The sequence below is a fragment of the Vespa crabro genome, chromosome 17 (genome assembly GCF_910589235.1).
Source record: "Vespa crabro chromosome 17, iyVesCrab1.2, whole genome shotgun sequence".
Classification (NCBI taxonomy): Eukaryota; Metazoa; Arthropoda; class Insecta; order Hymenoptera; family Vespidae; genus Vespa; species Vespa crabro.
In genome coordinates, this window is record NC_060971.1 from 3,043,326 (window position 1) to 3,070,825 (window position 27,500).

The 27,500-nt window shown below is 30.6% G+C and overlaps 1 protein-coding gene across 5 annotated transcripts in view; it reads left to right on the top strand.

Annotated features, from left to right (window-relative positions):
• Positions 1–27,500, top strand: part of LOC124430236 (dipeptidase 1-like) — a 132,803-nt gene that overhangs the window by 69,430 nt on the left and 35,873 nt on the right. For 3 of the 5 annotated variants that reach the window (XM_046976508.1, XM_046976509.1, XM_046976510.1), the window contains exons 2-3: positions 1,186–2,165; positions 11,976–12,284. In XM_046976508.1, coding sequence (XP_046832464.1) covers positions 1,923–2,165; positions 11,976–12,284 — 552 coding nt within the window. In that variant the 5' untranslated portion in view covers positions 1,186–1,922. Of the gene's footprint in view, positions 2,166–11,975; positions 12,285–27,500 lie in introns of all 5 variants that reach the window. The other 2 variants (XM_046976506.1, XM_046976511.1) reach the window with 2 other exon arrangements.

Consider the following 27,500-nt stretch of genomic DNA (forward strand, 5'->3'; position numbering starts at 1 on the left):
GATGGCATTGTATGTTAAGGAAACCTTGCGAACATCTAATTATTAATCTAGGTTGTCGTCGTCGTCATCGTCGTCATTATCATTGCCGTCCTCATTGGCAACGAGTGGTTAATATTCTGCCAATTCAAAGTTACTAACTAAGTCGATTGTTTAATATATAAATAAAGTTATATAATGAAATTTTTTGTACGTTAAAAGGAAGAAAAAAAAAGAAGGAGAAAAAAAAAGATTATTTGATCTGAAAGTTATATCATATGGAGTATAATAAATCTCTCTATCGATTAAACATTTCTACGTGATCTTTTAACATCGATTAAAATCCTTTATGGACCTTTTTACGGATTAAATTTTCTTTTCTTTTTGAATTGCTTTATTATCGTTATAATTATTATTTGAAATTATTGTTGAAAGATTTTAAAAGTGATTTCGAAGAAAGAATTAATTAATTTTTAACAATCGTTTCTCGTATCATTTGGCCCAATTCAAAGATTTTCGACTTAAACGCATCATCATCGGTAATAACGATAAAATTGCAAAATTGCCGAAAAGGTGGAAAAATAAAGATAAAAAAAATTATATAACAAAAGGGAGACTCAAAAAAGAAGAAGAAGAAGAAGAAGAAAGAAAAAAAAAAGAACTAATAGACAAACGTGATTTCAAAAGCAAAAGTTACATAGATGTTATTAGGGTAGTTAAGAAAAATCCAAGTGAAAAAGTTGAAGATAACTCAAACTTGTATTGAATTTCGTGAAAACAAACGACAAGAATCTTGTTTTAATTTTTTATCTTTCTTTTTTTGATTTTAGAAACGTTCATTCCTAGCATGAGTTAATAATATACTACATATGTCAGTGTTAGAATGATAGTATGTATAATATAATAGCCGTAAGAAAAAGAAGAGAAAGAGGGAGAGAGAGAGAGAGAGAGACAGAGAAAGCGAAACCTTTTATATTATTGAAAAAAAAAAGAAAAAAAAACGTGTCCTCCGCCCCCCCCCCCCTCCTTATATACACAATTAAAAAAAATTACATCGAGCTAAGTATAATCCTGGATAAGAATTTCTGACTCTTTTATGATTATTAATTCTATCCTCGTATAATCAATTTTTGATAGGGCCTTCATTTATGTCTATACACATGAACATATATATATATATATATACATACGAACTTTCTTTGGTGTTAGGAGGATGCGCACGAACAGAGAGAAAGAGAGAAAGAGAGGAAGAGAGGGAGAGAGAGAGAGGGAGAGAGAAAGATACATCATTGGACGTAAAATCGATCTGATGTATCATTAATGAACGGGCAACCTGAAGGAGGTTTTATAATCAAACCTGAAAGGAACTCACAGAGGTTCTCTTATTCTATCTAAGGTTTTCGAAAGGAGAAGAAGAAGAAGAAGAACAAGAAGAAGAACAAGAAGAAGTAGAAGAAGAAGAAGAAGAAGAAGTGCAAAAAAGGAAGGAAGGGAGAAAGAGTGAGAGAGAGAGAGAGAGAGAGAGAGAGAGAGAGAGTAAGAGATAAAGAGAGAGAGAGAGAGACAGAGAGAGAGAGAGAGAGAGAGAGAGAGAGAAGATTGAAGAAAAGACGATGGAATTGTATCAAGAGGAACAGCAACAACAGGAACGACTGCAGAAGCAGCGTCACCAGCGACAGCTGGTAATAGAGACAAAGTTCATTGACGTAAAGCCGATTAAGTATCGCGTCGTTCGTGCGAGGATTGTACTGTGATCGGCTTGATAGACCTGTTACTAAAAAATCGAAAGAGATAGAGAGAGAGAGAGAGAGAGAGAGAGAGAGAGAAAGAGAGAGAGAGAAAGAGAGAGAGAGAGAGGGAAAGGGAGATATATATATATATATATATAAATAAATATAAAGAGAGATAAAAGATAGGTCAAAGAGAGTTAGAAAAACGGCTGGACGATGCATCACAGTGGAGGTGTTGGTTACGGCAGTGGCCCTCAGGAACGAGTACATCAGGTGCCTCGTACTGGTACCCAGACCGACAAGTATCCCTTCGAGGGTTATCAAGGCCAGATACCGGATTGCTGTGCCGCGGCTGCGGCTGTCCAGGATCCCTATCCTAGACCGCCGAGCGGTTACGATGGCAGGTGCTACGATGAATATCATCGTACTACGCCTTATCAGGACGATTCCTATTCTCAGGTAAGTTTTAATTTATTTTTCCCCCTACCTCTCCTCCCCCCCCCCACCCATCCCATCCCTCCTAACGATGTTACGTTATATTTTTAATTTTTCTCCTTTTCCTCCGCTTTTCATTTTCTTCGTTTTTTTTTTTTTTTCTTTTTATTTTCTTCTCTCCTTTTTTTTTCTTTTTTTTCTTTTTCTCTTTTTTTTTCTTTTCTTTTTTATTCATTCTCCTTCTGTATTCTGCATTCTGTATTCTGTATTCTGTATCCTTTTTTTGCGCTCGACTCTTTTTGGCTCGTTTGGGGAAAAAAAACGAAAAGAAAAAAAGTATATACAAGGTGTCTAAAAAGTATGGAACCATACTTTATTTTATGAGTATTACGTATTACTGAGATCAAATAGATGAAAAAAATTTCTACAAACTTACGTCCAAAAATTGTTTATTATGAAGATATATGCTATTAAAGATAATTATGATTTATTATGGCAATTATAAGGTATCTTAGAAAATTCCTTCTTTTGTAAGAATGCATACTTTCCATTCGTCATATTAATATATTGTCGAACTCTTTCAAATATATATTAAAAATAATGGTAAATGCATTTTGAATATATATCCAAAGTTTATCTTCTGTTTCCATCGTATTTTTATAAATCAACTTATATAAACAATAACTATTATTGAAAATTATAATATATATATATGAAAAGAAGATAAGATAAAGTTTGTTAATCATTAATTCGACGAATGAAAATAAATCATAAAAATATTTTTGAAAAGAGATCTTTTCAATATTACTACAACATTTTTTTTAATATAAATTTATATGAACTTTTTTCAGTCATTTGATCTGAATAATACGTAGTATAAGTTTGTTTTCATACTTTTTGAATAACCTGTATATAAAAGAAAAAGTCTGATAACAATGTAATTTAAAATAAAACGGAGTAACTAATGTCGTACGAAGAGCGAGACTTCGTTTAATTATTTCGTTTTATTTGATAAACGATAAAATTTCAACAAATAATACCAGCATTCGTAAGAGATTTCGTTGTTTATATAATCTGTTTGATATACATTTATGTACTTAAATTGTATATCTTTTTGATTAATACGATTTATAATGGTATTATATAGGATATAGGAATCGAAGTAAAATTTTGTTATAAAATGTTTTTCTTTTGTTTTTTTTTCTTTCTTTTTTTATTTTTTTTTTTTTTTATCGTATACCGCTTCTTCCTCGTTTTACATTTTTGATAAATGAAAATAAAATAGCATCGATTAATAAGAGATGATTCCTTTGTTTATAATCCGTCTGTTATGATACATTCATATTTTTTAAAATGTATTATTTAAAAATATCAATAGTACGCTGATACACGTGAAAAGTTATTATTTTTCCATGCGATTTTGTGTTCTCGATGCCTGATGATTATGTTTATGAAATTTGATGATGGTTTTATGATCTTGATTGATTATCTTCCTTTATCTCGATGCTACCGAATTAGTTGATGGAGTTTTACCTTTAAGTCACGCGATATTCATTCTGACTTTTCGTCTTGCTAACGTAATACATTATTCACGATAACCATCTTAATTTTTAACTTCAAAGATTCTTACTATATTGCTGACGGTAGATCACAGATTCTTCACCTGTTGAGCTAAATACTTTATCGTGAAGATTTTGTTTGATGAATTTTGAAAAGATCGAAGATGAATTTAACAAAAAAGAAAAAAAAGTGCATATAAATACAAATGATAATCGATATTGAATTTATTTGCTTTCTTTACTTGTTAATTTTTTTTTTTTTTTTTTTTTTTTTTTTTTTTTAAATTCATTACTCCGGAGTAATAAAATATTAACGAAAACAATATTATTGAAAAATTAATGATATACATATATTTAAATATCGAATATGATTAAATATGATAATTAAGATCAGACTTGGTGTAATAATTAAATGATTTAGAATAAATATATATGATATATAGATTAAAATCGATTATAAATGATTAATCGCATAGTTTCTTTTTCTTTTTCTTTTTTTTTTTTTTTTTTTTCAATTTAATTCGACATAAATAAATAAATTATTAAATGAATTTGATTGAATTTGAATTTGAATTCGATATATTTTTTTTGTTTTTTTTTTTTTTCTTTTTTTTTTCGTTTTTTGTTTTTTTCTCTACCTTTCATATATCTATCTAAATATTATGTTCCATTTTAAATATTAATTACAATTTCAGTTCACACATTACATTAACGTAAATTTTAGATTGTTTTAATGAACATGAGTATATCTATAGTAGTCTATAATGATAGTGCCGCGAGCATGAAGACGAAAAGTATTTAACATTAAAAGAGAAAGGGAAAGAGAGAGAGAGAGAGAGAGAGAGAGAGAGAGAGAGAGAGAACGTAATGGCCATCATTGCGAGAGAACCACCGGGCTACCGTTAACTTTCTAAAAAATGCCAGTTTACACGAGCGAGCTTTTCAGCTTTGGCTTAAAGTGCGCGCGTTAAAACGTCGTACACCGGAGAAGAAAGTCTCGCTTGTTTGCCCGAGTCTTTTCACGTTCATTCTCAAAAGGCGGAACGAGCTTTATATCACTAAACGTGACGACGTGAATCTCCTTGAACGAAGAAATTTTACGAGGAATGATAATAATCGACAACTCCTACTCCTTTTTCTTCTTCTTCTTCTTCTTCTTCTTCTTCTTCTACTACTACTACTACTACTAGTATTACTTCTTCTTCTTCTTCTACTTCTACTTCTTCACGATTAATTTTGTTCCTTCGGTACGAAAACTTTCTTCCAAAATTACATTGAAAGAAACTTTTTGGTTTCGTAAAGAGAAAAAAAGAAAAGAGAAAGGAAAAGGAAAAAAGGAAGAAGGAAAAATAAAAAAAAAAAAAAAAAAGAAAATAAAAAAGAATAAAGAGAAGGGGGTAAGGGGGGTAAGGGGGGGAGAGAGAGAGGGGGGGCGCGGGTAGGGAAAAAAACGAAAAAGAAACGTCGAAGAGAAAAACGACGAACGAAAATACGGAGTAATAGAGAGAGAGAGAGAGAGAGAGAGAGAGAGAGAGAGAGAGAGAGAGAGAGAGAGATAGAAAAGGGTAGTATTTCGTTCTAACTAGTTACAGAATGAGAAAAACTGAAAAAAACCAAGTATACCTCGTTAAAAGCTAGCGAGTCCTCTAGAAAAGTTAAGGATTCTAACAGAAACTCTTCTACTGAAATCTTTGCCATAGAAACCTTCGTTTCTCTCTCTCTCTCTCTCTCTCTCTCTCTCTCTCTCTCTCTATCTATCTATCTATCTATCTATCTACCCTTAACGTTTCTCTCTCTCTCCATCTTTCTTTCTTTCTTTCTTTCTTTCTTTCTTTCTTTCTTTCTTTCTTACTTACTTACTTTTTTTATTTTTTATTCTTCTTACATGACCTCTCAGTCGAAAATGTACGAAACATTATTCTTCAGAGGCTATTCTTCGGAACAAGAAAAGTACTTGAAGTGTAATTATTTAAAGTTTGGTCGCGCGTATTTTAAGATATTTAAAAGTGCACGGCTTCTCTCTCTCTCTCTCTCTCTCTCTCTCTTTTTCTTTCTCTCTTTTTTTTTTCTGTCTCTCCGTCTCTCTATCTTTATCTCTGTATCTGTCTGTGTCTCTCTCTTCTCGTTCATCGTCGATAACTTTGAAGGAAGTTCGAAACCCACGAGTCTGGTTGCGTCGAAGTCGAGTCGAGTTCAAGAAACCATCTAAGTTTCGTGAAACCCGATAATTGTGAAGAAAATTTGTGCGCTTTAAGAAGACACATACACACACACACACACACACTCTTTCTCTCTCTCTCTCTCTCTCTCTCTCTCTCTCTCTCTCTGTCTATCTCTCTCTTGATAACTCGATTAAAAATCAAAGAAAATAATGGAGGGATTGAGAAAGGAGTAAAAGTAAAAAGGAAAAAAAAAAAGAAAAGAAAAAAAAAGAGAGGAAAAAAAAGAAAATAAAAGAGGATGAGAAAAAAAGACAAAAAAGGAAAAAGGAAAAAAGAGTAATTGTAAAAACTGCCGCGCGCGCGATTTGAATGTTACTCGAATCGAGAAGTGGTACTCGAGCGGTGCGGATATTCGTTCAGTGATTGAAACGAACTTGGATAAGCAGATTTACAGGAACAATTGATGTGTAACATCGTATCTGTGTGAATACATATATGATATATCGTTTTTGAAAATAGAAAAAGAGAAAAACAATGTGTATATGCGTGAGAGCTCTATCTCTCTTTCTCTCTCTCTCTCTCTCTCTCTCTCTCTCTCTCTCTCTCTTTATCTCTCTCTATAGAGAGAGATAGAGATAGAAATAGAAATATATCGCGAGGGACGTTAAAGCTCGAAGGTACTCTCGAAACAACTCGAATTCTCGATGGCATGCCGGCAACCAAGCGAACAAGTTCCCATCGATATAAACGAGAAGAGAAAGTGCGTGTAACTTTTCGCGTTGTCCAAAATGATCGATGTCTTTCGATTGATCCTCGTATTGGTTCGATTGATCGAAACGTTTCGGGGCATTTGAGTTAACACGAATAAATGAACGCGAGAAATCGGCCGAAACGCGATTTTTACAAACTCACTTGGGTAAAAGAGTAAGAGTAGAACAAGTAACAGTAGAAGAGAAAGAGAAAGAAAAAGATAAAGAATAAGAAGAGGATGAAGGGATGAAGGGTGGGGAAGAAAGGAAAAAAAGGGGGATAGTTTAGACTTGGCACGATTTGTTGTCACGAAAAAGAGGAATCGAGCAAGTCATCGAGGCTTAATCTGTCGTTATAAAGGGAACCGTTTAGATTGGACTGACATTTATATCATTTTGCTAAGTATTAGATAGTAGCATATATATATATATATATATATATATATATATATATATATATATATATATTTATTTACTAATGATAGTAATAGTAATTGTTACAGATTTTTAGTAAATAAAATTTTCTAAAGTTAATAACTTAGATAAACTATAAAATAAAGTTAAACTTTTATTTTTATTTATTAAAAATAGTAATAGCAATTATTATATTATAATAGTAATAGTAATAGTTTATTATTTTTAATAAATAAAATTTTTCTTCAATTTTTGTATAAAAAGTGAGATGAACTTTTGCATCAATCCAATATATATATATATATATATATATATATGTCTCTATGTGTGTGTACATGTGTGTGTGTGTGTGTGTAAGGAAACAATCGTTATTAATAAAATGCACTGTCTTCGTTTTTTAATCTTTTTTTTTTTTTTTTGGACGAATGAGTAATTCGAATTCTTTTTTCTCTTTCCTTTTTTTCTTTTTAATATTTTTTCCTTTCCTTTTTAACACGTAAATACGTTTATTTAAATTCAAATAATAAAATATTAAATGCAATCGATTAAAAGTTTCAAAGTATACATAATATCATTTAATTACTTTTACAATACAATATATATAACAATGTGTTCTTCCTCTTTCTTCGTCTATTCTCGAACGCTTTATCGATTGTCGAAGTACTCGACGCTTTTAGGGCAAATTCCGAACGTAGATATTATCTATGTATACGCTACGATTATCTTCAAATAGCGTGACTCGCTCCAGGGGAATGATTCGCTTGCATAATTACGAAGGACGTTGGAGAATCCTGGAGAATTTTGGTTGTGTCGATCATCGGTATCGTTATCCACGATAAACGCCCTGGGATTTTCGTGAAATTTTCGTCATTCGCGCGGAAAGTTTCAATCTTGTCTTTGGATTCCAATTCCTTCGAAAGAATTTATATTGAATTTATAAACATTAAATATATATATATATATATATATATATATATATATAATCTATTGTATAAATTAATTCTCTAATTTAAACTATAAATAATTACGTATATTTATATTAATTTATAATATTATTTCTATAATATTATTTATTTATATAATGTATATAATTATACAATATTAATTATATTGTATGATAGAATTAATATTAAATAAATTTTTAATAAGTAATTAATAATAAATAATCGTAACTTCAAAATTCTTTCAGAGCAATTATAAATTTAAAGAGATAGAGAGATAGAGAGAGAGAGAGAGAGAGAGAGAGAGAGAGAAAGAGAGATGAACACAGAGGAAGAATTTAATGTAGAATATAAAAACGAAGTAATATAAAAAGAATAAAATAACAATTTCTTTATAATAGAAAGAATTATTTATCCGTTGGAGAACAAACACGCACACTTAAACAGATACAGGAACGTGCTTAGAAAAATGATTAAAATCTCTATATTATATACATATACATATATATATATATATATATATATATATATATATATATATATATGTGTATTGGTAAAAGTAATAGCGTAGATCTATCTACAACTTTTCCTTTATGTTTTAATCTCTTTTTCTTCTTTTTTTTCCCCTTTCTTTTTTCTTTTTTTCTGTTTTTCTTTTTTTTGTTTCTTCCCTCCTGAAAAACTCTCGTACCTCTCCACCATTCCTCGCGTTCCATAAATTCTCTTTCTATCTTTATCTTTTTTTATTTTTGCTACGAATAAAATAAGTAGAGTTTTACGATTTAATTTAATCGCAACTGGACGGATAGGATCGTACGAAAGGAAGAAATTAAATACGGATATATAGGTCAAAAGCCGGAGAATTCTGTGACGATATAAACTGACGATTTTTATTTGACGATTTTGCTCCTTTCCTTTTTTTTTTTTTGCCTTTTTTTCTTTTTTTTTATCTTTAAATATTGTAAAGGAATTAACTTCAAATACGAAAAGGTTACTTGTGAATCGTTCGATATATACATATATATATATATATATATATATATATATATATTATATAGAAGAAAACGCACACACACACACAGACATATATATATATATATATATATATATATATATATATATGTATATAAAAGAACTTCATCTTATCGGATTCGACTTGGAGAGCGTACGTAAGTGCAGATTGCTCTAAATCTGGTTACGCTTGAGTCTCAAATCCCATGCCATCGAAATCCCGGATTTTGACATATACTTTTCCGCTGGCATTCGTATACGAGAGTGAGTGAGAGACCGAGCGAGCGAGCTAGTGTGTTACCTTTGACTTACAAGACCAATGAAATATCTCAGAGACAGGATGAAAATTTCTTTCGAACGTTTTCAACTTTCTGCCGATAGAATTTCTAACGGGATTAGAGCTAATTTTCCGATCGGAGATAAAGGAACGATGTTTGCCTAGCGCCGTTTCCTCTCTGGAAAAGGATTTCATGCCTTCATGAATAAGGCATAACATCAACCGAAGGCAAAAGCACTTATGACAGATTGCAAGCTATGCACGATGATTCGAAACGTCCGATTCGATATCTCGAACGGCTGAAAGGGTGAGTGTAGAAACTGTTAGGTTGCCAGGTCAGTCGTGCTGAATGAGGACTGATTAGAATTTAAGATATGTGGGTCAGTCGGATGTGGTCGATAATATCACCAGAGGGATATTTCCAAATGCTTTGCTCAAAAAAAAAAAGAAAAAAAAAAGAAAAAAAGAAACAAAAAACGAAAAGACGGTATCCTTTAATCTAGGCTTCTTTTTTAGAGAAAAAAAAAAGAAATATATGTATATATATATATATATATATATATATATATATATATATATATATATATATAAAGAAAAAGAGAGATAGAGAGAGAGAGAGAGAGAGAGAGACGGATAGAAAGTATCCGATTGAAAATCACGAAAGTTCTTCGCGCCATTACACGTTAATTTCAATTGTAAGTACTTCAATGAAATTTATTAGACGTACCTTTCCCAGTGATAAAATAATTTATGTACACGTAACGTTCATTTAATATTTTATTATAATACATTATAATAACCTTTTGTGTCATAAATTTGAGAAAACCGTGGGATAGACAGAAGAGTAAATGGACCCCTTTAACGGACAATTACATGACATTTCTGGGAAACATTTCAACTACTTGGATTTGCGAGATTTACGTAACAACCCATCACGTTATTCAACTAATTCCACAAATTACCGTTGATTAATGAGAAACGCACATTCGTTACAATATCGTTTGTTAATTTTAATAGAAATATAAACACACGTAAATATATGCGCCCTAGTTTTATTATATTCAAATCCAATTAAAAAATTTTGTATTTTACGATATAGATAAAATATATATAATTCGTTACATTCTTTATATAAATAAAATAATGAAAATATATTATTCATAACTAATTCATTCATTAGTAATAATTAATAATTTATAAAATATAATAAAGTATTTCTGAACAATTTTTTAGAATTATCACATCGAACAATAACTCGAACACCTAATGTAAAATATTTAAGATCAAGTGTTATCTCTATCTTTGGAAATAGATTAAACGTTAGACATATTACATTAGCAAACAGACATTTTAACAAATCTTAAAGTTTTAATCGAAAACTATCGTAATAATAATAATTATTATTATTATTATTGAAAATTTTTAAGTAATTAAAATGACTTATTAAATGAATAAAAATATTATTGATCTTATTGAAGATTATTACCTCTATCGTAAATTCAAATACAAAGTACCCAACATATATATATATATATACATACAGACATATATTTAGAATCGAATGTTATCTCGTCTGGGAAATAGATCACAGGTGAAGATGGATGCATTAGATAGATACATTAGCAAACAAGTATCCTAGCAAAGTTACCAACTGGGATATCCTAACATGTCCTTACCGAATATATACCGACCGTAAACCTCTAACTCTACGATAGACTAGCTATCTAGTATATCGGCCGTACGCAGCCTAGCCACGATAGGGGAACAAAGTGATCCTCTACCATTTGTATTCGACTACTATACCTTTGTCCGTTGAGATAAGTCTTTGGCTTAGAATAGGCCATTTCACTTTTCAACGAACGACCCATTATAGCATTTGATACATCTCTTGAAATTAATTTCTATAGCAAAAGACGTCAGCAATAATTCTTCTCCCGTTTCTTTAGAATCTTACAGATTTAACTTGATTCTTATAAAGAAATATCTAATCATGAGAGATTTCAAATTTAAAGTAAAGAAAGAGAAAGAGAGAAAGAGAGAGAGAGAGAGAGAGAGAGAGAGAAAGAGAGAGAATTATTATAAAAGAAGCAATTAATTCCCGATTAATCACATACAATCAATATTAATCCTAATTGTGTACATCTCAAAATAATTTCAAGTTGTGTACTTTGGAGTGCGCCACATCCCAGGCACTTTAAACAGCTGCCATTTATACAGAGTCAATAATTTTGACTACAAAAAAATACTGTATATTCTTTGAAGTCTTGGAAATAATTATCAGTAGATTTGAAAACGCATTTCCAATTCTGTCATTATAAAAAAAAAAAAAAAACAAAATTCATGTATCATACAACGCACAAATTGTTTTAATTAAGCTTAAAGTTGATCCTTGTTGCGTCCTACTCTACAGATATAACCGATGTTATATAATCGAACGTTAATATCTCAGTATTTATTTAGTTTAATTCTTCTTTTGTTATTACAAATTTTCAATAATTACTTTATATTTGAAAATTTTTCATGGATTTTATATTTTTTTCTTTTCTATTTTAAAAAATATAAATTATATTTAAAATTAATATAGATGCAAATAATATCGTAACTTCGATGAAATTATAAATTGTTCGTAAGATATCATCGATAATTGTGTATTTTAATCGATTATGGGAAATAAGTATGTGGTTAAATATCAGGTTTGACTGATCGGTCGTCTTGTTTCAGGATGTGCCCCCGACCTTCCATCGACCCCAGTCCAGACTGGGATACGAGGAATGTCCACAATCTCGCGTGGGATATACCTCGGATTCCAGGTGTGCCAGTGGACTTGGGTACGATGACACGGGCGGGGGTTACCTGGATCAGACTGACCCAAGGATGTATTGCACCGGCGGTTATTGCATGGGGGATACGATGATGGCCACTAGTAGAGGTGTCTGCGGCGAGGAAGTTGAACTCGACATGCGAAGGCATATTCAAGCTTGTGCCTGCACCTGTAATCATATGGGATACGGAAATTACATGGACTATCAGGTAAAAAAAAAAATCAATATCATTCATTTTATATACCTGTATGTGTATAACGTTATACGAATCATTAAAATTCTCATGATATTTCGAATTGTCGTTGGAATGGAGGAAGACATTTTTTTTTTTTTATTGTCTCTCGTCTAATTAAAGAATTATTATTTTTTTTTTTATTTTTATTTTTTTTATTTTATTATTATCATTTTTTTTTTTTTTTTAGTATCGATTAATATTATTGGATAAAAAAATAACTTTCTTTTTTATTTCTTTTTCTAACATGTATACTATATATTTGGATAAATAATGCAATAATACTTAAGTTATGTGACTAGTTATATACATATGTATATACATCGTGATGTATTCATTTTTCTTTTTTTTTCTTTTTTTAAAACTACGAAATAGAATACGACGAATAATTTAATAATTAAAAATGTAGGTGTAATTCTTTTTTTTTCTTCTTCTTTTTCTTTTTCCTTTATTAGTGATAACGGCTATCACGTCAAGGAATTTAGATTAATGAAAGATTTACTAAAGACAATTTATTATTCAAAAATATTATTTCTGAAAGATGTGACGATTAAAATGGCTTATTTTGTTCACTGTATTTAGATAATGTTTAACATAGGACGTAATAAAAAATATACGTGTGTCAGTGGCGAAAGAGCGAAAAATTCGATTTAAGGTTTATTAAGAAAGCTAGTATTTATTAATGATTGAGAAAAATCGAGGCGAGAGGAGAATGAGAAAATAAATTTTTCGAATTTTCTTTTTTCAACATTCGAAAACGAGAACAAATTATTGTAATGATATAACGATAAAAATACAATAATATCTTTAAGAATTCAAAACAAAAATAAATTGTAATGACATAATAACCTTGATATACATATATACATTCTCTATATTTACTAAGATACAATGTCTCTGGTTTGAAAGTTACGGAGAGTTAGATTAATCGAAATTGTCATTGACACTTAACTTACAATTAGAACTTGCGAGTTGAAACTCGCAAATGACCGCATAGATTAATTCCTCATAATAGACTAAATAGCAAGGGTTACGTCAGGGTTAAGATAGTCTATTGACTTTCGATGATCGAGAAGGAAGGGGATCAAGATATTGGATAGGGTGGATGAGTGTGGTCGCTTGATCGTCAAGATGTTGGATTACGTTCGATGCTTTGTCTCCTACACATATTGACGGTGGTGAGAATGTTTTATCAAAAGAAATTTTTGGGTGTACTTTATTTGAACTGGATTGATATTCTTCTTACGATATACAATTTACTTTTTAGTTCAGATTCTCCTTGGCTACACTCTCTCTCTCTCTCTCTCTCTCTCTCTCTCTATGTCTCTATCTATCTCTCTCTGTTTTTCTACTTCGTCTAAGACATAGACACGTGCGTATCCTGTCCTTGAATTATTTCTACTGTAATCAGTGACATCAGCATTGTCATGTGCGTCTTACCAAAACACAATACCTGTGTTTACTATTGACATTAATGGATATACGTGATTGATAATAAGTGAAAGATCTATGTAAATAGCTCTATGGATCTCGATTTCGTATTACGATGATATCAATTTATCCGAACGATCTAAAAAAGTTATTAGTAAATAGAAAAGGTATACGTATGTTTTATGATTATTGATAAATCTCAAAGTTTGAATAATAATAAATCTCGTATTTCGAAGTAAACGATAAATCTTGAATTTTGAAGTATTTAATGATCTAAGGGTTTTTTTTTTTATAATGGGACATCACAATGAATCGAGAATCTAATCGATTAATCTCTCGCGATATTGATGATTAATGATATAATGAGAATTTTTCGTTGCACTCTGATAATTGTTTTATTATTTATTAACTATCGAATAAATATAATATCGATATAAGTATTACGATATGATATGAATGATAATCAATTACTTTCTTGCGTTCTTTCTTTACTTTTTTTCTTTCTTTCCTTTTTTTTCTTTTTGTTCTTTTTTTTTTTTTTCGTTTCCTTTGAACTTACAAATTTTCCCCGGTGTATGCTTGCTGAACTCTGACAAAATGAATTTCCATTTACTTTTATTTTATCGTTCGGTGAGCCTGGATGGATTAGCCAGGATGAAAAGCATTTCTTCGACGTGCTAAAAAGAAAAACAATGTTTTTCTAAACTCTGTCTGGCACAAACGATGCTCGAGTTTAAAATTTTCAACGTATGCAAAGTTCTTTGTACGATAGTTTGTAAGGCCTTGTCTTTGAAAGTGTACACAAGGGAACCTATATGAAGAGATGGAAAGAAAAAGAGAAAGAAAGAGAGAGAGAGAGAGAGAGAGAGAGAGAAGGGGAGAGAGAGAGACGTTTCTAACCGTGAGCTCCTTAAAAGTTCTATGGGGAATATAAAACGTCTACTTCCAACAAGCTGTCCTGTCCTCCCGTGAAAAAAAAAAAGAGAAAAAAAATGAGAAGAAAGAGGAAAAAAAAAAGGAAAACGAACAAAACTTACGGGCCGATCAGTACAGCTGATAACGTTTCATAATAAAACTATACTTTTAATATAAGCAATTTTTAAAATCTACCTAATAAGTATTCTCATATTGATCGGTCGGCGCATTAACGCTAACTCGTAATCCAGCTTTTACATTCACACGAATATATATGATACTTACACAAAGGTACGTACGTGGAAAGCATATATATATATATATATATATATATATATATATATATATATATGTACGTGTGGGAAGTAATAAATAATTAACATCTGCTGAGTGTCCTTGTTAGTTTTCGAGATTTGCTTTGCATACGTCGTATATTATAATATTTTATCGTACATAAAACCAAAGAAATTATTATCATTGATAGATTAAAAGTTTATGACGTTAAATGAATGTGACATTTTTTTTAATAATGACATCTAATAATAATATTAATAATGATGATAATAATAATAATAATAATAATAATAATAATAATAGATTTAACATTTATAAATTAAAAGTCATGTGTTAAATTATGATTATAAAATTTGTCAAATATTAAATTTCTTTCAACATATATAAGAATAAAGATTTTCGATTAATCTTCAAAAGATATTCTATTAATTAAATGATATTTAATTTGAAATTATTACCATTGATAAGTAAAAGTTTATGACGTTAAATGAATCTAACATTTTTTAATAATGGAGTATAACAACAATGACTAATAATAATAATAATAATAATAATAATAATAATAATAATAATAATAATAATAATAATAATAATAATAATAATAATAATAAATTTAACTCTTATAGATTAAAAGTCATATGTTACTAAAGCTACGATTATAAAATTTGTCTGAGATAAAATTTCGACAAATATAAAAATCGATCTTGAATAAATCCACAAAAGTAATAGTCATTAATTAATTGAACGATATTTCGATATGAAAAAAGTCACGAAAGAAAGAAAGAAAAAAAAAAAAAAAAAGAAAAAGAAAAACAGAATTTGTTATCCTCGCGTTTGGTCTATTATTGTTTCTGACTGTGATATAAATGAACGATCGAAAGAATCGTGAAAGGAAATTCGTGCAGGTTGACCTTTTGCCCGCGACTGATACCCACGTTTTATATGAAATGTCATTGCTAATCCAAGTAAGAGATATATATCAGTGACGTTCACTGCTGGCCGATTAGCCTTTATTTTTCACGGTCATGATACTAAAAGAGAAGAGACACAGCTGGTCGATCCTGTCACTCGAGATGTCGTAAAAATAACGAACGAAGCTTCCCGATATTCCAAGAAAGAAATTATCAAATTTAGAGTTCACCGAATAATCTTATAATCTATATTTTCAATTAACGTCGCGCTAAGCGACTATATCCAGCTCATTAATCGATTAATATCGTTGTACTTGCATTACAGAATTCATATACATAGTGAATATATTTATGCGATAAAATCGATAAAGTCCAACGATGAAAATGTTCGATGGAGAAACGATGCGTAATTTTTTTCCATATCTTTTTCTTATTTCGCGAATAAAAGTGGGGAGAGGGCAGAGTGGGGGGAGGGGAGGAATGAGAAAAGAAAAGAAAACGAAACTGGGGTGGGTGGGTGGGGGGGGGGGTTGAGGAAAAAGAACAAAAATAAAAAAGTTCAGAAGCGAAGTTCGTGTATTTGTAAAGAGACAAAATAAAAAAGTTGGATCGTTTGGACCTAACAACTTGATCCTTACCAATTTACATATAAAAATAGAAATGCGAAAGCCAGCATACACTCTAAAAACACATGTACTCGAGTAATAGAAAAGAGAAAGACAAGAGAACTTATATATGTATATAAACAACTGCACACGGTAAGTATCTACAAACTTACACTTAGAGACGAAAGTTGTACGAATCACCGGGTGTTATGGCCCCGTTTGAACCTTTTCCTAGCTAGATACCTATGTATCAAAAAAAAAAAAAAAAAAAGAAAAAAAGAAAGAAAAAGAAAAAAAGGAAGAAAGAAAGGACAAAAATTCATTTTGAAATGGCGCTGGCTACACGTTACCGCTGTACGGCACTAACCTCAGACCCGTGTTCTGGTTCGACCGCACTGGTGATTCTGGAACGTTGCCAGAGAGTTGCAAAACGATCGTAAGAGCCTCGCTGCAAAAGAAAAAAAAAAAAAGAGAAAGTAAAAAAAAAAAAAAAAAAAAAAAGAAGAAAGAAAAAAACCAGCACGCGCGTATCTATCATCGTAATACCTGTCAGAAGGACTATCGTGGATGCGCACGTGCGTATCCACGAAGGTACGTGATACTCGTACTGCGCATAGTTCCCTTTATGTCCTTACACAGAAACACAGATCCATGCACACATATGCATATATGCGCACACGCGCTCACACACACACACACACATATATATATATATATATATATATATATATACAGACAAATGAACGGCACATATCAACGAAAGTATGGGAGTTGGATACATTTTTGGTTACGTGCCTACCAACCTACCTGTGCTACTCTATGTCTAGCCTTCTTTTGCGCGTGAGCACGAGCACGATTGGAGAACGGATGAAAAGTGTAACCGCAGCCGAGCAAAACTTTTCGAAAAGCATTGTTGCCCAGGTATCCAGGCATCCATTTTTGGATGCAGCTGTTCCTCTGGAACGTGGATAGACGAATTCTGGCGGGGCTAGGAGAATAAGGGCTGAAAGAGAGACAGAGAGAGAGAGAGAGAGAAGAAGAGAGAGAGAGAGAGAGAGGAGAACGGTCGTTTCTACTGCAGTGCAGCAAGTCAACTTTACGAATACATATCCTCCATCCTCCGTACCACCCACCACCCTCCTCTCCCTCCCTTATCTCTCTCTCTCTCTCTCTCTCTCTCTCTCTTTTTCTTTCTCTCTTTCTCTCTCCCTACCTACCTATCTACCTACCCACCCCTTTTCCATACTCTCCTTTCTATCTTTCTCTTTCATTGATTCTGTATATTGTTGTTTCGTCGGAATATCCTTTATTTGTTGCGGCAGATTTATTAGGTGCGTTTTTATTTTTTATTTTTTTTTATTTATTTATTTATTTTCGTTTTTTTCTGACAATCTAATTTGTCAGCCTTTCGGTCGAATAAGACTAATTAAGTAAATTAAATTACGTGATAGCGCGTGATACAGGATGAATAATTCATTGTTATTAAATTGAAAATTTGATTGTTCATTAGCCTCGAATGATATCATATCGTCGAATCATTTATATGGAACGGAATTTATGTAAATAGTTTTTCTTTATCGGTTAAATATTTTTTAGCGATCGTTTAATGATCGTTTAATAAAATCAATCATAGGTATTTATTTCGTATCACACTTCTTCAGATTATGCGTATCACGTTTTCATGTTTTATCATTGATTTCGAAATGCGAGAATGATGTAAAAGAATGAAATTGAAATGGAAATTATAGATGTAATAGCCGTGTTGTTTTGCATGAACGTACAGATGAAATATGAGAGAGAGAGAGAGAGAGAGAGAGAGAGAGAGAGAGAAAGTAATAAATAGATAGGTAGATAAATAAATAGATATGTTTTAAGGGGAAAATACGTGGATTATTTTATTATTACGCATTCATTTATGCACAATTTTTTTGTGGTGAATTTATATCATGTATACTTTAATACATTATATAATAATGCAGCTATATATAACTTCCTAATATATATTATATATTATATATATATATACATATGTGTATATATATATATATATATATCAGAGATATTAAATACAACTTTTTATTAAAAATTTTTAATTAACAACATCGAATGAAATTTCACGAACAAAAATTAATTAATTTTCTATTTTTACTTTTTTCCTGCAATTAAATCGATCGATATTTAGTTATGTAATATCATAAAAATTTACAAAAGTTGTACATAATTATATGCAAATTAATATATCTTACGATGATATATAATTGATACAAAAATAATTTATTATGGTAATATCCTGTAATCGAATAAAGAGCGATATTTTCTTTTCTTTTTTTGTTCCCATTTTTTTTTCTTCTTCTTCTTTTTTGTAAAACGAATCAATGCATTTAGGCATTGCTCCAATTGAAACGTTTCAATGCTCGTATACTCGCAAACACATTATAATACACTCGCCGCAACGCAAAAGCACGCAATTTCTCTCGTCACGTGTTTCTAGTATTTGCAGTGGCACGTTAAAGTCAAGAGAGGAGAATTATAATACGGTGGAAGCAATTGTTCGTTTGCACAAGCTACGGATGCAGTGAAACAGAGAGAAAGAGAGAGAGAGTGAAAGAAAGAGAGAGAGAGAGAGAGAGAGAGAGAGAGAGAGAGAGAAAGAAAGAAAGAGAAGGAGGATATTTGCCTATCGTCGACATTACTATCCGCGTTAAGTCACAAGCTCGAAAGGGTTGCAAGCGACGTCGTCGTTGGGAACTTTGACTCTCTCATTCGTTGTCGGGCGTCCATGGGAATAAAACTTGCATGCACTATGCAAGTGCGACGTTTCGGTGCACATAAAATGACGTCGTGAAAGTACGTTTGCCAGTAGCTAAGGGAAATCACACGAAAACACACGAGAGATCTTCTCTTCTGTGAAAAGATAAAAATTTTGTATTTCCCTAAGAGTAAAATTTCGATCTCGTTAAATGGTTTTTCAATTGTAATGAAATCGGTTTTTTTTCTCTTCTTTTTCTTTTCTTTCTTTCTTTCTTTCTTTCTTTCTTTCTTTCTTTCTTTCAGCTAGATTTTATTACATTACATTCATGTATGAGAGGAGCCATCGAAAAGTTTTCTCCGCCTTGAGGACGATTATTTCTAAATAAAAAAAAAAAAAATAAAAAAACTAAAAAAAAGAAAAAGGAGAAAAGAAGAAGAAGAGAGAGAAAGAGAGAGAGAGAGAGAGTGTGTGTGTATATGTATTTTTTAATGAAATGAATGAAACTTGAAACTTGTTATATGTTATATTTGGTCTTGTTTTTTATGAAAAAATTTTCGAGCGTATAAAAAATACCGAAGCACTTTCGAAAAACGAGATGGAAGTTTAAATTATATTCTCGAGACATTATCTTTTTCATTTGAACTTTCGCCCGTGTGATTCCCCGATGATATAACGTCACAACAAATTGCCTGAAAAATATTTAAAAATAAATAAATAAGTAATATTACATATTACATATGTATAATTTTTACATAAGTATATATATATATATATATATATATATATATTATTTTTATGGTATAAGATACATCATAGTATTATAATATTTTATTGCAATAATTAATTATGATGATAAAAGTGATAATAGTAATATTACGTCGGTAAGAAAGATAGAAAAGATATAAAACTTATTCCGCATGATATATTAAAACATTACAAATATTGTTTATAGATTATATTATATATCATAGACAGTACTGTAAATTGGTTCTTATGCAGAAAAGTGCATAATATATATTTTAAGATTCTTTAGTTTAACCTAAGTATATCAGATCTATTAAAGAAATAATCTTATACTTTTTTTTTCTTTTTTTTCCTTTTTTTCTTTTTTTTTTTTTGATAAAAATAAATTAAAAAAAAATTTATCTATACGATTTCGTAATATTCAATTGACAATATAAATTTCTATTAACATTAAAACTATCTTTTTATCTTTATTGAAACTTTTCCATTGCTCTCCGATAAAATGGATTCGTTCTTGATGATAATAACATTTTCTCTAATCATATCTAATATACATATCTATGTATATAAATAAATGAGATAACTAGAAGACTCCTATTTATAGTAATTTTATAAAATGTAATCCTATATTGACTGACGTCAAACAGATAAACGATATTTTCTAAATTTAGTCAACAAAAGTTAGTTACTTTTGTAATTTAGAATTCGAAACTATACTTATGATTGTCATTATATATATATATATATATCATTAGATAGCTCACTCGTCATACGACAAAGTATTTTTTTCAATATTTTCATGTCTCAAGACGTAGCGTAAAAACAAAAAATAAAGAAAAAGAAAAAGAAAATAAAAAAAATAAAAAAAAGAAAAAAATAAAAAGAAAAATAGAAAAAGAAGATGAAAAAAGAAAAAGGAAATAAATAAGTATAGAAAGAACGAAGAGGGATGAAAATCAAGAGGGGGATGGTTCTTAGACCAAGAGAAGAAAGGAGTAGAAGAAACTTTCTCGAAATCCGTGGTTCATAAAATCTGAAAAACAAGTCGGGCCGAGTTCTACGCGACGTTCTTTGACGGTTGCTTAGAAATCTCTCCCTTTGGTCCTTCTTTTCCCTTCTGTTCTTTCTTCTCTTCCCCTCTCTCTCTCTCTCTCTCTCTCTCTCTCTCTCTCTCTCTTTCTCTCTTTCTTTCCCCTTTTCTCTATCCCTCATCCTTTCTCGTCCTTGTCTCACCGTTCACTTTCAATCCCTTCTCTCGAAGCGCGCGAGTGTCTTCGAGGCAACGAGGGCCGGTGCACCTTTTGTTCGCTAGACCATCGTGCAAGTTCTGAAAGCCCTTTTCTCAATCCCTCACCGCAATCCCTTCGTCTACGTTTTTCACCGTTCGAAATACGGACGGAGCCTCTAAATATTTAGTCCGGAGGTGAAAAACGTAAGGGCCAGGCTGAAGATAAACGCGAAAGGGAAGAATCGTTCGTCTCTCTCTCTCTCTCTCTCTCTCTCTCTCTCTCTCTCTCTCTATCTCTCTTGCGAAGAAGAAAAAGAAGAAGAAGAGGAGGAAGAGAAAAAAGGGGGAAACATAACCACAGTATAATACTAGAAGGAAGACTACTAGGGTTTTTCAATGTTGATATCGGTGGTGGTATCATTAGATCACTCCTTGCTTGGACGAGCGCCTGCTGTTTCGGAAGAGCGCGCGAATTTTTTGATATCGTCGCGAAGATGCTTCCATTGTCCGAAAGAACGTGTCGTGTGAAAGACGTATGTGTATATATATATATATATATATATATATATATATATATATATATGTACATACGTATGTCGTATATATGTTATATGTGTGTATGAATGTACGCAGTGACACTGTTCTCTCTCTTCCTCTCTCTCTCTTTCTCTCTAACATATACGTATTTCTATTTTCTCTCTTTCTGTCTCCGTCTCTTTCTTTCAATCTTTTTCATACTTTTCTTCAAAATTTTCTCTCTATAAGAGTGAATGGAATTTTTTTTTAAGAAATAGACAAAACACATTTTTCTTTACTCTATCCTTATTTGTTTTCTTCTTTCTTTCTTACACATACACTCTGTCTCTCTCTCTCTCTCTCTCTCTCCCTCTCTGTCTTTCTTTTTTCTTTTTTACTCTTTTCTTTTCTTTTTTTTTTCTTACACGAAGGAACTCGAATGGATGTTCCTTTAGATACTCAAAGAATACAACGTTCGATAGTAAAAATGTTTACAACTTTCCAGTAAGGAGAAAGGAAAGATAGAGATAAAGACACGAGAAAGAGAGAAAGAGAAAGAACCAGCGTAAACAAAATGACTGCGAACGATCGTCGAGGAGAAGGTAGAAACGATAAGCGAAGTGGAGGAGTCGTAAAAGATAGATGAGAGAGATAATAATATCGGGCAGGGAGATGAAAGAGTACGTCGGCCTTGTGAAAATGGCGTCGGCCGTACGATATCCAAGAGTTTTCAGACGTTCGACGCGATGAACGTGTTGAGCGTTCAGCGTGAAAATAGCTGGGCTTTCGTGATAGCTCGCATAGAGGATGAGTTTTAGACGGCTTAGGAATGGCATACAGAGAGAGAGAGAGAGAGAGAGAGAGAGAGAAGAGAAGAGAAAAAGAGTAAAAGAAAACGAAGGGGCGCGAAACAACGTAGGACGAAACAAAGAAAGAGGATGCAAAGTTAACGATGTCTCCAGCCGAGCAATCGGAAGTTATTACGGAAATAAAAGCGCGAGCTACATCGGTTTTTGTGTATTAGTAGATACACGTAGGTACCTATGTATGTATTAGACGAGTGAGCTATAATGAAACGAGCAGTGTCTCGATTAAAAAGAAAGAAGCTTTACGAAAACTCGTTCGTCGATGATTACCTACATATGTATACGTTCGAGTTGTGTCGAAAGTGAAAAAGAAGATAGAAAAGGATAAACGATAAAACGAATGATCTGTTTCATGAAAGATCAACGATTTTTCTATTTCCTTTCTTTCTTTCTTTTTATTTATTTTTGGTTTTTTTTTTTTTTTTTTTATTTTTTTTTCTATTTATTTATTTATTTATTTTTTTTTCCTATCTATTTTCTTTCTCTTCTTATCGATTAAATCCCTTAAGTTTATATCGTTAAAGATTATCAACGATAAAATTTTATCCTAAGCTGATGATTAAACAAGTAAAATGCTATTAAAGTATTATTATTAATTAATTCACATCAATTGATCGTCTTGATGTTATTTGCAATCTTTTTATAAATATTAGTTTCTAACTTTTTGATATGATATCAAATGATATGGCATTATAGAGATTCTTTATTGAATTGAATTTTTTTTTTCTTATTGTTTTCTTAAAAAAAAAAAAGAAAACAAAAAAAAAATGTATAATATAAGTACCAAGGGAAACTTTCATTGCATAATTACATTAATTCTTTTTGTTTTTTCTTTTTATCTTTTATCTTTTTATCTATTTTATATATTTTATCTATTTATTTAATCTTTTTATCATAACTTTTAACCCTTTATCAAGGATTAAATAATTTTCATTCAAGTATTAAATTATTATTATAATCGATGTTATAATAATGTTATAATAAAATTATAATAATGTATGTTTAAATTCAGAACAACTTATTCTATCTCTGAAAATATTCTATTTCTTAAAAAATAAATAACACCATATATATATATATATATATATATATATATATATATATAATATATACGTGGTAAATATATAAAGTAATATAACAGATGTGTTTTGAAATAAATTAAACGCTTTTAAAAATTAAAAAAAATAAAAGAAAGAAAAATGGAAAAATAACGTATGTATATGCGTATGTTATTAATCGATATCTCATATATTCATAAAACATATGAATTACGTTTACAGTTTTCGTAGAGATATATTTAATACAAATTCGTATAACAAACTTTAACTGTTAGATAACTGTATAAAAATTTTGTTTTCTTTTTAATCGAAATATGTCCTATCATAAAGTGAATGAATGATATCTTCGAAAGGTAACGCGTTTTATCGAAACGCAATTATATCGAAAAATATAATTTACGAAATCAGCTTACCTGACGATGCATTAACGACACTGTAGGACAAATCTTTTTTTTCCCTTTTTTCTTGTTGTGTTTTTTTTTGTCCTTTTTTTTTTTATTTCTTTTCCCTTCAAATAAAATACTAAAGTCTCTTTGATAATTTACACACACACACACACACGCGCGCGCGCGCGTACGCGCCCTATTGTGCGGGTCCATTATTCGATGAATATCATATTTTATTATGCGTGAATTATTTTTTACTCTGGGCAATGCGATCCCTGTTTTATATATATATTTATACATATATATATATATATATATCATCAATTACACGAAATATGAAAAATGTAAGGATTTTCTATTCACGTAGTCGTTCGTTGTAACTATGTATAAGCTTGTATCACGGTATGAATGTAAATGTATTCCCATAAATGAACCAAAAAGATGGGATTAACCCGTTAAATGTATGATTTTTATTTATTTATTTTTTCTTTTTTCTTTTTTTTTTTTATTTTTTCTCTCAGAAACTTTTAGGAAGGAAGGTAAAAAAAAGAACAAAAGAACAGTAATATAAAACTAACAACCACAGAACCGTAGAATTTATGACCTGCGGATGGTTTAAATATATGGTTAAATAACGTTTCATAAATATTTTACAATAAAATAAAATATGTTTAATGCATATATATATATATATATATATATATATATATATATATATATATATATAAAACAAATGCAATTACATGTAGTAACAATAAATCCATTTAATAGTTTCGGAGTACTCTTCATTGTTAGATATAAACATATTTTTTTTTTTTTTTTTTTAATTACAAAAGGGATATAATTTTTACAAAATGTCAAATCCATTATTTTTGTCAAATTCTTGACACTTGTTGATCGTCATGATATTCAGAAACATGAAACATGAATTATCATTCATGAGGTTCATCGGTCAACCCGATAACAAGGCTGAGGTAGTTTTTATCAAAAGAGACCAGGCCGAAATGTTAACGGAGTTTCACCCTAGCCGCGATCTTTCGCGTCGTTAGGTGCTCGTTCGCGCGCTTGATAAATATTTGTTCGGTAAGGCGGAAAATGAATGTCTTTTGTAATCACATTAGCTCTCGTGTGGCTGGCCGAGTACTATAGAACGGACCACCAACGAAGACGGTTGCTCGTTAGGCGCATATGTTTTTTTATGCGACCACTCTGTGAACCCTTGCTCAAGGCTCGATGTCTCTCTCTCTCTCTCTCTCTCTCTCTCTCTCTCTCTTTATCTCTCTCTATCTCTATCTCTATCTCTTTCTTTTCTCCTTTTATTCTCTTTAAGTACTTCACAAAGGAGTTCTATTTGGTAAAAACTCCATCTTGCGCTTGAACAACGCGCACCTACCATCAAGGGCTAGAGGATCGTTGTTGAGAAAACAAGTTACGTTCAGAGTAGCGTAAACACGGAAAACCATTGGAATCCCTTTTTTTTTTTTTTTATTTCCCTTATTGCCGACGATAAATGCTTCTTACGGGAAAGTAATCATACTCGAACTAATTTGCGAATTCTAGAAGGGTATGATGGAGGGAAAGGGATCGTCGAGTAACCGATCAAAATCCATCTGTTTATCTTAGAAATATCTATCGTTACGTTGTTAAACGTATTGTCGAAATATGAAGAGATTTTTTTTATTTTTTTTTCGTTAAACAATTTAATAAGGAATTTAATAAGAAATGTCTAAGGCATATCATCGTCCGTCTATCTAAATCGTATGCGAAGCTAATAAATAAGTAAACAAGCAATGTCTCTTTTATATTTTTTATTTTTATTTTTTTTTCTGTTTTTTTTTTTTTTTTTTTTCTAAAATTATAAAGAAACGCGTTCGGCGAATAAGCCGATTAAAATATTTCGCGATATAATTTCGAAGGAATATTAATGATACGAATGGATGATCAATAAATTCGATGATAATGTAATTAATACGTGATTTCTTTTCTTTCTTAGAATATGTTTATTTTATTTTATTATTTTTTTTTTTTTTTTTCATTATTCCATATCTCCTCCTCGCAAAAGAATCATTAAGAACAATGTCAAGACGATGTAAAAATATTCTTTATTTTTCTGCTTTTTTAAATGTTTTAATTTTTCAAATATCTTTTTTATTTATTTTTTTTTTTCTTGAAAAAAAGAAAAAGAAAAAAGAAAAAAGAAAAGAATCATTAAATGATAATGCGATGTAGAAGTTTCTCTCTGTTTTTTTTTTTTTTTTTCTTTGTTTTTTCTCTTTCTTTTTTTTTTCTCCTTCCTCCTTCTTTCATTTTTGTATTCATCGACTTTCCATCAGAAATTTAGATTCCTCTTCTAACCTTCTTCATTTCACGGTTTCCCTTTTTTCGGTCGATCGTTTTAATTGTCCGCTCTGCTGCTTGCTTTAGGGATTTTCTGGACGAGATCTTACCTGACGAACGGCTGAAATTGCTTCCGCGAAAAGCGCTTCGGGCGAGCATGAAACTGGCAGCGTTCTCGAAAGCATCGCGCGGAATGTACGAAACGAGCGAAACGACTGGGTCTTACTCGCAAACACGTTCATTTGCGAGTTCAGTTCACTATACCATTCCATATTTTACGCAAATGGTAAAGGTAAATGTGATATAATCGTTTTCGAGAATTCATGCTCTCGGTTTGCCATACGGAAAGCGCTTTTTCTGAGGTTACATGTTTGTATATCTTTTGAGAAATTAGATGAAAGTTTAAATTATATTTTTGAGGCGTCAACTTTACCGTTTTGATTTTCATATAAATTTATATCAATGATTACTTTAACGTCAAAGAAGAATTTTTATTTAAAAGAACGTTCATATACAAGCGCGATAATACACGATATATTATATATAATAATAATATATCGTAATATACGATGTAATATTTATTTTTTGTAATAATGTAATCAAGTTATTACGTAATATTTATGAAATATTATAAATTATGATAAATATGTTTTTACGCAAAATAAATAAAAATATGGTATATTATGATAATATAATAATATTATATATCTATATATATTATAAAATAATAAACATAATATCATTATTTTATTATATAATATATATATATATATATATTATATGGTATTATATTATAATATTTTATATAATATATTGTAATACATCATTTTCTTTTACACACGTACACACACACATTACAACTATTTCTTCCATTATTATCATAAATCATAATCATCATTATTATCATTATATTATTATTATTGTACGTGTTAAATATCGTCGTAATTATAATTTGAATTCGCTTTGATCAAAATTTTATTTCAACTTTTATCATACCATTTCCATTTTACAAATTTCTTGTTTCTCTTTTTTTTGTTAGACTTTTTCTAGTTACGCTTTTTTCTCCACCTTGGACAAACGCACGTATCACAAATATCTAATTAATAATATAAAAAGTGCAATAAATCTACACATGCACATATACACACA